At 34.8% G+C, this 13323-nt stretch overlaps 1 protein-coding gene across 2 annotated transcripts; it reads left to right on the forward strand.

The window, feature by feature from the left end:
* The first annotated feature begins 211 nt into the window (after window positions 1–211).
* LOC108578123 (U8-agatoxin-Ao1a-like) lies at window positions 212–12878 on the forward strand. 2 transcript variants are annotated; one of them, XM_017941387.1, is made up of 3 exons: window positions 212–386; window positions 10602–10680; window positions 12597–12878. In XM_017941387.1, the coding sequence occupies exons 1-3, from the start codon at window positions 302–304 to the stop codon at window positions 12757–12759; spliced, it is 327 nt and encodes a 108-aa protein (XP_017796876.1). In that variant the 5' UTR covers window positions 212–301; the 3' UTR covers window positions 12760–12878. The 2 variants fall into 2 exon arrangements, with proteins under 2 accessions (XP_017796876.1, XP_017796877.1); XM_017941388.1 differs by having other exon boundaries at window positions 12624–12878.
* Window positions 12879–13323: the final 445 nt, after the last annotated feature.

The raw sequence follows: 13323 nt of genomic DNA on the forward strand, positions 1-13323 counted from the left end.
ATTTTCACAGGTAGAATCCAAAACACCGTGGAGGAGGTTTGCAGAGACACCATGGAAAGAGCGTGGAACATCGTGGAAGTCTTATCCGCGGTTTCACCCTCCGCAACTAGATCCTCGTGGGAGCGAGATCGCCACGCCTCCCTCGTCTATATAAGCTACCGGTCTGGCGTGGAAACCTCACTTGTACTCCGGCTACGAAAGGGTACGCAACAGAGGGACGAATCCTTGTCTCGATTTTCGTCTATCGAAGTAACGTCAATTTTGTCACTTGGAGATTTCATCCGAGGGAATTAAGGAAGTCATGAAGTTTGGATTGTTGTGGTTGTTCTGCTTGATGATCGTCCTCGCCGGCAGGACCCTCGGTAGCCCTTCTTACCTCGACGATGGTGAGTATTCGAGTTTCTCTTTTTCTTTGGTTTTGTGGTGCGTGCGAGTGAGGGATTGTGGATGATTGGAGGTGCGTAGGTTGCGAGGGTTTGGAAGGTGTATCTCTGGGAAGGTTTTAAGTAGACTGTTGTTGAAATATGTAGAATTTATGAGGGTAACGTTAGGAAAATGTCTTTTCAGTAGCTGAATGTCGGGAAGAAGGAATTTACTGTAGCACACGTATATTGAATAGTAAAAGAATTCAGAATACTACTGTGTCTAGAAAAATCACGATGTTCGCGTAATTCTTTTGTATAAATTCAAATTTGGAAAATATAAATGTGGGATATGTTATGAGAAGCGGTGACTGGGGTGAGAACTTGTTTTATTTTAGAACTTTATTAAAGTTGTCTGTGTCTGTGCTCTTACAACTCTAAAACTTTGAAATCCTAAGACCGTTCCCGCGGCCTACCTCGTTTACTTATAGGCCACACACACTTGCACTCTCATTTTCCAGAACATTCTACTATTTAGGATTAGGTGATGCTCACCTTCGCAAAAACGCGTGTTGGCGACCGAGGGATTCCTAAACATTAATTGCTTCTAACGACTCGGATTCTTGCAAACTGTTAATTGCTTCTAATGGATTCCTAGATAAATTTAGCAAAATTGAAGATTGGCGGTTTTTCATTGGCAATGAGCCAGGAGAAATTTTTTGGTTTTCTCGAGGTTTTCTCGAGTGAGGAATTGTACATGATTGGAGGTGCGTAGGTTGCGAGGGTTTGGAAGGTGTATCTCTGCGAAGGTTTTAACGTATATACGTAGAACAGATGAGAGTAATGTTAGATTTTCTTGAGACAGGCGAACATTAGGTCGGTGCAAGTGAATTCTCTTTTCAATAGATGAAGTGGCGGAATTGTGTCAAGAAAAATATTTAAAGTATTGAATAGTAAAAAATTCAGAATACAACTACATAGGTCTAGAAAAATCACGATGTTCGCGTAATTTTTTGTACAAATATAAATTTGGGAAAAACTGCGGTAAAAACTGGTGAAAGTATAAATTTAGCAAAATTCAAGATTGGTGCTTTTGCATTGGAAATGAGCCGAGAGAAAAATTATTGAAAACAGTCCAGTTGCCATATTTTCAGACACCCGAACAATCTTTTTTAACAAATAAATTACCTCGAAACGAAGACACTGTAAAAGTAGGGTTCAAAGAATTTCCTCATTCAGTTAATCTTTCAGAAAATTGTGTAGAACCGTACGGAAATTATTTCGTTTAAACACATTATTTTCTGTAAAAAGAAGTACAATATATCTAAAGTTTCGTTTAAAAAACCTAACGTAATAATAGTAATTCATAGATAAACGTATTTACTGCAGTCAGTTAGACTGTTACCTTACTCTCCTGTATTTTAATACGTTACAATCGTATAAACATCCGCAGTATGGTCATAGGAAATTGAATTGTTCGATCGATTTAGATAGTTGAGATTGATGGTGATTTGAGTGGTACATTTCATAAAATATGGAACACTTTTTCCGATATTAAGACAACGATACATTGTCTTTGTCATTCCCCACATATACACTACCGGTAAAAAGTTTGGAATCACCTCCCACTTTTCATCGATGTTAACACTAAAACTACCGACCGCGTCGAAATGACCCATTAGCATCTTTCGAACAAACGTGAATGTTCTATACTAGTAAGTATTGTCGCTTGTAACTTTCCGAATTTGTATTCTACATGTATGCTTCCATTTGTATCGGTATGAATCGAACTTTCCAATCACGGTTTACTTACATGGAAATTCACTTTTGGAAAGTCGCTAATGGTCCACTTTGACCCAGTCGGTAGTTTTAGTGTTAAATCTGCTGCAAATTTTTTGTAGATTTGAACTTGGAAATTCACTTTTGGAAAGTCGCTAATGGTTCACTTTGACCCAGTCGGTAGTTTTAGTGTTAAATCTGCTGCAAATTTTTTGTAGATTTGAACTTTATCTCAGTTCTACTTTTATCAATTTATCTCGTATCAATTGATTCGAACGATAAAAAATTCTCAAAGTCGCTGACCTTTTTCTGGAAATTTTTGTGTAAATTGCAAAGCTCGGTGATTCCGAACTTTTAGCCGGTAGTGTAAATTGAAAAAAGTTGCGATTCTGAAGTGTGAACAATATCACACGAAAAACTAGCAATCTGGTTTTAATTTTTACACTCGACAGAATAGAGCCGGCGTGAGTTTACTCGAGAATCACAAGTTGTTCGGCAGCGACAGACGCGAGACAGAATTAAGCTTAAAATTGAAAGGAAGAACAACACCGGCTATTTTTAGAAGCGCGTTCGATTTTCCATTCATGTTTTATGCTTTTCACGTCGAGAATAGTACGCGCGTTTAATCGACGCGTTTCCAACTTGTACGATTGACATGCTCTAATCGCGTTAGTTTCATTCATGATTATTTGTCGCGGTAGCCAGTGAGTTTGCAGTGATGACGATAATTGCACGCAAATGGAACGAAATTCTGTCCAGTTCTCCGTTTCGAAGAAATTTCGCGTAACTGGTTGAATAAATTCGTTAGCTTTGCTGAAAATGTCCAAGTAAAAATTATTCCACACCGTTTGGAATTATTCGTTGTTAAAATTTTGCACAAATCGTGTAAGTTGAAGTGCGAAATTATAACAGAAAAGTATGAAAATATGTTTCTTCCTTTGTGAAATATTCTTTCGATTTTTTCACTGTTTTTAGAATTTTATTGAAGAAAGTTGTTCGAGAAATTTGCTATGACACGAGTTTGAAGTTCAGTCCAGCGTTCGAACGTGAAAGAGACGGATTTTTACTGGATTTTGTCTGATATTTTGGAAACTGTTGGGGATAGAGGAATGGTTTAAACTGGAGATTGTGTGCTTTTCAATGAAAAATTCACAGGTGTAATTAATTTCAACAATTTGGCTGCGGCAGATTTTATTGTAGTTCGTAACGCGAGTGACAGACTGTAGACGTAAAATTTTTGAAAAATTAAAACATTTAAGGTTCATCGTTTTTAAATCTGTTTTATTAAATTAAGGTGGAAGTGTGCAGAGGGTAAAAATTAAGGGTGAAATTAAAGTGAAACTGTGCTAAAAGGCTGAAAAGTCACGGCGCAAGAAAATATTCGAAACGCCTATAGCCACCAAGGACGCAGCGCGAGAAAATATTTAAAACGCCTATAGGCGCCAAGGGCGCATAGCGCACCAATTTTCAAAGCGTCTATGTATCAAATAATACATTAAAAATTCGTAAAAATCAAGTGAAACTCTTCTTGCTCCAAAAATACGACTATTTTTTTGAAAACTTGAAAAATTTAAAGAATTCTGTTAATATACGGCTTAACGTTTAAATGTTTCTTTCGGAACGAATTATTTAGCGATTTTCTATGTCTTTTCCTCGAAGTAAGGGAGGTTTCAATGGGAGATTTTAATTGGATAATGTTCTCAGTCAGCACGTACTGGCACAAACAATTCGTTTTCAACGTAACTTTGTTAATTATGGTGATTAACTGATTCGAACGAAACGGTACTCGATGGAATCGCGTTACGCAAGGATCGTCGATTGAAAATAAAATGAAATCAACGTCGATCTGGTTGTCGACCTTGAGCGACGCTTTAATTGAACGTACGTTTAATTAGTTTCGATGGCTTCGTCGAGACGTATCGAACTTTTGTAGCGCAAAAACACTCGGAGATATTTAGCGTCGAGTGTTCTTCCTCGAGTAAGTCTGATGGATTTAAAAGTTGCTGGGAATTTTCACGTGAATTTAATACGATATTTTATCGAAAAATTATTTCACCGATATATCGGAGATTCGCCTGAAATTAATGCATTCCGTTCTCGTCGCTTTTATTTTCACCAATAACTCTTACAATATAAATAAAAGTCAGCAGTTTAACGAGAACTTCGGCGAAGTTTTATCGGTATTTGTTAACCCTCGTCCAGCCAATGCCGGGTCACTTTTAACCCATGTCTTAAGTATAGCGAAGAGGCGGTAACGTAACATGTTCGAGATGCTAAAAATTGTGTAAGGCTAAAGAATTACAGGGCTTAAAATAACTGACTTTAGAATAACGTCGGTTCGCTCGTCGATGACTATGTGCGATATTGTGTGGGCCGCTGCCCTTTTTCCCGTTTTTATATCGTCCTTCGGCCGTTAGGACCTGCAAGCTTTGGGGTGGGGTGCAGCCTGCGCTTTAAATTGGAATTCAAAGTTTAAATTCGAACTAAAAATGTTTGAAAATCCAAATCTGAACATTGAAAATTTTAGATCTTTCAAAGTTTAAATTCGAACTAAAAATGTTTGAAAATCCAAATCTGAACATTGAAAATTTTAGATCTTTCAAAGTTTAAATTCGAACAAAATATTTTTGAAAATTTCTAATCTCTCAAAGTTTAAATTTGAATTACAAATTTAGAAAATCCCAATTTAAATTTCAAATCCGAATTACAAATTTTGGAAAATTCAAATTTAAATTTCAACTCCGAATGAAAACTTTCAAAAATCTCTTTTATTTCGCGAATTAATTCCCGAGTGAGTGAATTTTAATATTAAGCGTAGGAGTGAAATGAAATAACTAACTAGGGTTGATCAAAATCCACCCTGAAGCATCGTAAACAGTGTCTCGATTAAAATCACATCGACGATGATTCCGTTCGTCACCCAAAATATTGGCCGAGGAGGATCTTGTAATTTCACGTCTGGGTCGTGAGAATATTGGAGCATGGGAGGACATCCCGGAGGCAACTGGAAACAAGAACGAATGGGAAACGCTGGCACGTTAGATTACCTTAATCAAGGGGGTGGTTGTTGGGAATACCGACTAGGAAGAGAATAGAGGAAGGATAACGAACTGTCATTGCGTGTTTATCTTACCCCGCGTACAATGTGTCCTCCATGGAATCCAACCTGGGATTACCTATGGAGAATTAATGAATCCCCTTGGACGGAATGATGTTTTATACCCTCGAAACGTAACTCAGTTCTTCTTTTCAATCCAGAGCTCATCATGGAACGTGAAACACTGTGAAATTGAAATTCTCTGATCTCTCTGTGAAGTATTCTGAGATACTGGTTCAACCCTTTCGCGAGCAGCGAGATAGAGACGTATGAGCCACTCAGAAACCAGAGTGACTTCTAGCTTCACCAAATAAAATTTCCTTTTTATGAAAAATTATATTTTTCTGTATATGAAGAATTAAGTTTATTTTTTTAATTTTTTATTTATGAAGAATCAAGCTTCGAGCATATGTGAAGAATTAAGTTTATTTATTTTATTCTTTATTTATGAAGAGTTAAGCTTGAAGCATGTGCTTTGATACTAAAATTGGAAGAATTTCAAAAAGTGGAGTTAATCATTTTGGCTTCTGAGTGGCTCATATGTGAAATTAATCCCAATTTAGTATCTTTTACAGACGCGATGACCTAAATAAATAAATAACTAATTTTTAAGAAAAGTAATTCGGCCACGAAAGAGTTAAATGGTTTTAAATTGTGAAAAAGATGGAAGAAATTTTTTCATCTTTTCAAAATTTTAGGTAGAATATTATAAAATATCGGTTTACAGCCGACTTAGAATTTTCTGTTTGTTTTTTCATAATAATTGAGGAAGCGGTGTGGATTTAATACGAAGATTTGTTACAAGGTTTTCGTGGAACGTGATAGAATCTGTTGTTTGTGAAAGGGGTTGAAGCTGCGGGTTTATCTTTGAAGATTAATGAGTTTCTTGGTGAACTAAGGATTTATATGTTTGTGGAAGGTGTGAAATGCAAAGTACATTTGAAAATGAGTTTTGAAGAACGCGGGAGATTAAATGTAATGCAAGCTCTCGTTTGCTCAGGCTGTGTGGTTTTTGAATGAGTTAATCAACGATTCTTCCGGGTGTTACTCTAACGTATAATTGTTATTCTTTGATCTTTGTGTCTATAGAGAATTAGCTTCTCGGTTAACCACGAAACGTTCTTTTCTGTTATTATTTCTTTATTCGTGTGGTATTTTTTCTGAAACTTTCATTCGCTGGCGTTCATGGATATCGAAAGTTTTTATAGTACTGAATTTAGTTAATTTAAATACTAATTACTAAAGAATTTACATTGAAAGAATTTACATTTTGAATCTTTGAAATTTCAAATTTGAATTAAAAATTTTTGAATATTCAATTTTAATTTGTAATCGAATTTTAATATTCAAATCGTAATTTTTAAACAATTCAAATATCCGAATACTTGAAAATTTGAATTTTGAATCTTTCAAATTTCAAAATTGAATTGAAAAGCGAATTTTAATATTCAAATCGTAATTTTTAAACAATTCAAATATCCGAATACTTGAAAATTTGAATTTTGAATCTTTCAAATTTCAAATTTGAATTAAAAATTTTTGAAAATTCAATTTTAATTCGTAAGCGAATTTTAATATTCAAATCGTAATTTTTAAACAATTCAAATATCCGAATACTTGAAAATTTGAATTTTGAATCTTTCAAATTTCAAATTTGAATTAAAAATTTTTGAAAATTCAATTTTAATTCGTAAGCGAATTTTAATATTCAAATCGTAATTTTTAAACAATTCAAATATCCGAATACTTGAAAATTTGAATTTTGAATCTTTCAAATTTCAAATTTGAATTAAAAATTTTTGAAAATTCAATTTTAATTCGTAAGCGAATTTTAATATTCAAATCGTAATTTTTAAACAATTCAAATATCCGAATACTTGAAAATTTGAATTTTGAATCTTTCAAATTTCAAATTTGAATTAAAAATTTTTGAAAATTCAATTTTAATTCGTAAGCGAATTTTAATATTCAAATCGTAATTTTTAAACAATTCAAATATCCGAATACTTGAAAATTTGAATTTTGAATCTTTCAAATTTCAAAATTGAATTAAAAATTTCAAAATTCAATTTTAATTCGTAAGCGAATTTCAATATTCAAATCCTAATTTACTAATCATTCAAATATTCCAAATACTTGAAAATTTGAATATTTAAATTTAAACCTAAGATCTTCCAAAGTTTAAATTCGAATCAAAAATTTTTGAAAATCAAAATTTAAATTTCATTTGAATTCATGATTAATTTTGCTCTGTATGTCTGTAACCAGACGAGAAGTGAAATTTTCGACATACATACTAATTTATAATCACATCTCGCGAAAGATGACAACATTTTACCTCGAGAAGTATCAGAAAGCGTCTTTTAATATTTTCCGTGTGGGTTTATTTACGTGACAAGCTTTCGAAAACAATCTCATAAAACGAAGCTCATCAAAGTAGCACGCTTCGTTCAGAATAACTTATTTCTCACTCGCGTTGTTGCACGAAACTTAAATGCAATAAGCTTCACCATGTGGCAATTAAGTTTTTCCTTTTAAACGTGCAAAAGTTCGAACTTTTTTTGGGGGGGGAAAGCTTTCATTCAAGTTAGAATGTACATAGAGGTCTTCAATCGGAAATTTTTCGTGCTTTTACCAATCGTTTTCTACGTAATTTATCGAGATCGTTGAAAAAGGAGCAGGAGAAACAACCTCGATAAATAGTTCCCCCGCTCCGGCAGCAATTTCTTGAATTAAACTTTTACTGCGAAGGAAACCCGTGCGGCGACGCGTTTTATATGGAAACGCTTATTGGATACAATTGGATGGAAATTACCGGAAAGGAATGGATTCTTTCGTATCACGATTCTCCATGTATTTCTTCGGAAGGTTGTTACCGAAGTGGAAAATACGATTTGAGGAAATTTTTATTAGAATTCATTCGCACAATTCGAGAATTTCGCGTAAGGATATCGAGGATAGAAAATTTTTATATTTCATAAATCAAAAATTAACGAAATACTGTATTTTGTGAATTGAATACTCAATTTTAGTAACGTTTGAATGAAACAATGTAAATTATCAAGATAAGTAGATTAATTGAAAGAAATATATTAAAAAATTAACAAAATACTATAATTTTTTAAGTTAAATACTGAATTTTAGTAACGTCTGAATTAAATAACGTAAATTATCAAGATAAGTAGATTAATTGAGAAAAACAAATTAAAAATTTAACAAAATACTGTATTTTTTAGAATTAAATATTGAATTTTAGAACAGTCTGAGTGAATCAATGTATATTCTCAAGATAAATAAATTAATTGAAAAGAATAGATTAACAAATTAACAAATTACTGTCACTTTTTAAATTAAATGCTCCATTTCAATAATGTTTGAATGAAACAATGTAAATCCCCAAGATAAAGAAAATATTTGAAAAGAAATAAATTAAAAAATTAACAAAATACTGCAATTTTTTTAAATTAAACGCTCAATTTTAGTAAAGTCTGAATGAAACAATGTAAATTCTCAAAAAAAAACATTAATTCCAAAAAATAAATTTCCACAATCGAACTAAAGTAGATAATAATTTCAAATAAAATTTCTCCTCTAATTTCTCACTTCTCGAAACCAAATATAAGACGTTCCCTTCACTTACAATACTAATTTCATTTTCCTTCCCAACGATTTATCCTTACTATTTCCTCACCCAGCAATACATCACGCAATTACCTTACCGCCATCTTTTCAGCAAATTAACCGAAGATACAATTCCTGTGACCTTGTACCCATACAACGCCTGTTTCACTAAATCCCAAATTCTCATAATCCTCTTTGCTTTCTCACAAAATGCCAATAATTCCACACCGTATATCCTCATTTCTGAAACAACTAACAATTCTTACCTAAGCTTCATCTTCCCAAGGAAACAGGCAAATTTGCACCAAGTATCAGCATGAAACAACATACTCGACCTTGCCAACTAAATATATCTTCGCGAAGGATTCACCTGGAAAATTCTTGTATTTTTATTTTCATCCCTTTCGTAACGCAATCTACCCTTTTATGACCTCTGATAATGGACGCGGCGTTTAATCGAACTTAGCTACACGATACGTTTCTTTCACTGGGAAAGCTGACTTGAGGAACGAGACCTCTTAACAGTCCTGCAAACAACAGTGAACTCGTCTAAGTGCTTCCCTTTTCTCCCCCTGATTTTGCGTCGTTGTTGTTCCAAGTATGTTTTTAGGATTCGATTGTGCGATTGGTGCGGAGTTTGTTGCGTCGGAGTAAACGTTTGTCGTGCTTGTTATTGTGGAAGAGCGAATGGGTTGGAAGAGGAAGAGAAAGGTTTTATCAGACTCTATTTTTGGGGGAAATTGAAGGAAGTGGTTTTTTCAATTTTGCGGTTCCAATTGTCCGGCAGTTTGCCTTTATTTCGATGTTTTAGAGGAATGTTGGTTGTAAAATATTAAGTTTTGGTATAGTATTAATTATTATTACAATATTAATTATTATCGTTTGCGATTTATGATCCATTGTATGATGTCTGAAGGCAAAATTTTTCAAGTCGAGTCTGACTCGATGTAGGACCGCAAAGGGTTAATTTTTGGCGAAGAGAGAACAGTAATCTATAACTGAAATTTAGTTTTACTTTGTAAAATTGGACTCTGTTTGGAAGAACATGGGGATTACAGTTTTGTGTTATATTCTTACGAGGGTGAATGTGTGAAACTTTTCTAAAATGAGGATAGTTAGCTCATCCCATAAGTTCGTGCCGAAAGCGAAAAATATTTTAATGAAAATCCAAGGAAGAAGGACTTACCAAAGAAAACACTAGGAGAAAGTTGTGGAATGAGAAGGCACTTGCACTTTATTTTTGCGAAATTTAAAGATTCCTGGGAAATATTGATCTACACTTGGTTCAAAATAAGAATAACCTCGCTCTCGGACCGATTCTCGTCCGTTCTGCGCATAGACAGAGAGCGTAGCAGAGTGGGGGTTAAGTGGGGGTTTGGACGTTCTCGCCCTGCCTTAGGCACGTCCCATGCGCGAAACGAGGTTACTCTTATTTCGAACGAACAGTAAATTATAAAATTCGACGTGAACTCAAGGCATGGCCTAATATTTGAAATGAGATTGCCATTTTTATTATAATAATTCGAGAATTATTTTTATTGTAATTCGAGGTTTGTGATTTAATGTATTTTTTATTTCGTTATATTAATCATACGTTTTTGAATTTGTGTTGCAGAGGAAGATTCGCTACAGAGTGCGATTTTTACTGTAATAATTCGATTTTATTGTAATTTAAGTTTTACGATTTAATATGTTTTTTGTGTTTCTTATGTTAATCATACGTTTTTCAACGTGTGTTACAGAGGAAGATTCGCTACAAGTTGCGGACTCGGATTATACAGACAACGCGTTGGAAAATCTGATGAGAGCAGCCCAACAGAAGTGAGTATTTATTACTTTAGTATCAAAACTTGTTTCCCATCCTTTCCCATCCTTCCGACAATTTTTCGTTTAATTTTATTAAGAATAGTTTTGTATACACGTACAGTGCATGCTCTGTGTTTGTTGAAACAATCTTTTGCGGTCCAGTGTAAAAAGTGAAATCAAGGAAAAAGAACGTAGAATCTGTAGTTATCGATTTTATAAGTGAAAGTGACGGTGAACTTGACCGTGGCATTTCAAGATTTGTTGCAGCGTGAAAGAAAGGAACAGCTAGTATCCGAGTGACGGTGAAAGTTTCACATTTCGTAAAAATAACTTCGAAGCAAAACATGTTTCACGGTATTTTTATTCCGTACTTTTTTATTTCACACTTCGAGATAAAGATAAGATCGGGGGATCGCAAAGGATTCATTCCATTCGAATTCAAATAATAAAAGGAATTTCGGAAAACGAAAAATTAAAAGTAAAATACAATTCTCGATTCAAAATAGAGTGTTCACTGTACTTTGAAAACTGTAGTCAATTTATTATTATTTTTTTACTAACACATTCCGTGCCCCGGAAAATATATGACTTTTAGCAAAACTTTATTAAGAAGTTAAAAAGTCATATTAAAATACTTAAATATTTAAATCCTAAAAAAATATCAATAGTGTTAGGGTATGCGTCTATCTGAGAGTGTTATGCGATAGTTGCTCTCGAGAGTACTCTCAAATTGTGTGTCCAGCTCTCCGCTAGTACTCTCGGTACAATGTATAGTCGGTGGAAGAAATATTCAGGCATGCAGCATTTTACGTTTGCAATTAGTATTCGATCAAAGCTAAGGCATACTTTATGCAGAAGCTCTTAGCTTCTCAGGTTTCCGTCTACTGATCTTGAAATTACACTGAAACTGTCTGTACATTACATTTCTTCCACTGACTGTACTTAAGGTAAGTATTCATCTCAAAGATTTTCACGATAGTTGTTCTCGAGAGTACTCTCAAATTATACAGCTCTTCGCTAGCAATACCGTGGATACTTCTAAATTAGCACAGAGCAACTTACGATAGTTTCACTCTCAAATGAACAAACACCCTAAATTCTCGTCCTTTTAATCTACTTTCCTGTGTCCTTTCTTCAAACCCTCAGCCTTGAGAGTACTTTATTTCGCCCAATAAAAATTCCACTTCCAAAAAATATACACGTGGTGTACATACACTACCGGCCAAATGTTTGGGATCACTGTGCATTGCAAGTTGCACCAAAATCCTTAAAGAAAAAGTTAGCATTTATAATAATTTCTTAACGAATCTTTTGAAAGATTGAAGATTGAGAAATGAGATAAAGTGCTATTAACCTCCACAACATCGATTTCAAATCAAATAGCGGATTCAGTATTGACGTAAATTGGCAGGTGATTCGAAATGTTTCACCGGTAGTGGCACGGAAAGTGTATAGTGGAAAACGGAGTAATTTCGGCTACATAATCCTACTTTTATACTTACCTTGCTTAACAATTCACCACTGTTATAAGATTACGTTACAAAACGAACTTTTTAGCAGAAGGGGTGACTAGAGTTGCCTAGAGTAAAACGTGACTCCTTGCACTCTGAAAAAAATACGATAAACATTAGTATACATGATTATTTGCAAGTTAATGGCTACATAAGTACGATAAGCAGGAAAATTTGTAAAAAACCGAACTCTCGCGGATTTGTTTAAAAACACTGCTAGTCGTTAACAAGTACCATACACAGTTCAAATTGCGCGTTTCTTCAATTTCAAAAAATTAAAGTAGCCGAAATTATCCCGCTTTCCCCTACGCGTGGCACGGAGAGTGTTAAACAGTTTCTTTTACCCCTACACCCCACCCCGCCCCTCGATGTCTCGATGTCTCTGTAAGGCATTGTTCTGATACCCCTAATCTCGAGTAGACGTACCTCGTTGATCTACCTGTTTAGGCGGGCCTGCATAAGACGTGGCGGAAATTGCGACCATCGACCGAAAGACTGCTGCTACAGTTCCAGTTGCAGATGCAACTTATGGGGTTCCAATTGCCGGTGCCAACGAGTGGGTCTCTTCCAGAAGTGGGGCTAAACAACCCCCCTCTCTCTCTCTCTCTCTCTCCTCTCTACGTCTTCTTCTTTCTTTTCTGTTATCTCGGCGAACAATGTTTCTCCTAATTAGCACGCGACACGCGATATTAACCGCACAAGCACACAATTTTTCTGTATAAATTCTCGAGGTTTCGTTTCACCCCTCGATACACCTACCTCTATTCTTTCACACACCTCTGTACGATCTCAGGATGCTCGAGTTCTCACCTAAGTTTTCCACGTACGACGTTTTCCTTTCCACACAGTCTGCTGTGGTACGCGGTCTAAAATTCTGCTACCGAGTTAGAGTTTAGATAGAGAGTTCAATTTGCGCTGCGTGAACGAAACGATTGGTGGAACAGCGAGCTTACAGAATGTATGCGTTGCGGAGAGGGTGAATTTTTTACACTGTTTTTTCTTCGAATTATTCTAGTCGTTTTTTTAATTATTTTTAAGGATATTTGATAAGAGTTTGGACTGTTGTTCTATTTACGATGCACATCTCGAATCTACCTCCCTCGTGTATAGTAATCGAACAACGAGCTTCATCGAGAGCTTATTCTCC

Source organism: Habropoda laboriosa, unplaced genomic scaffold (assembly GCF_001263275.1).
Source record: "Habropoda laboriosa isolate 0110345459 unplaced genomic scaffold, ASM126327v1 scaffold1319, whole genome shotgun sequence".
Lineage (NCBI taxonomy): Eukaryota > Metazoa > Arthropoda > Insecta > Hymenoptera > Apidae > Habropoda > Habropoda laboriosa.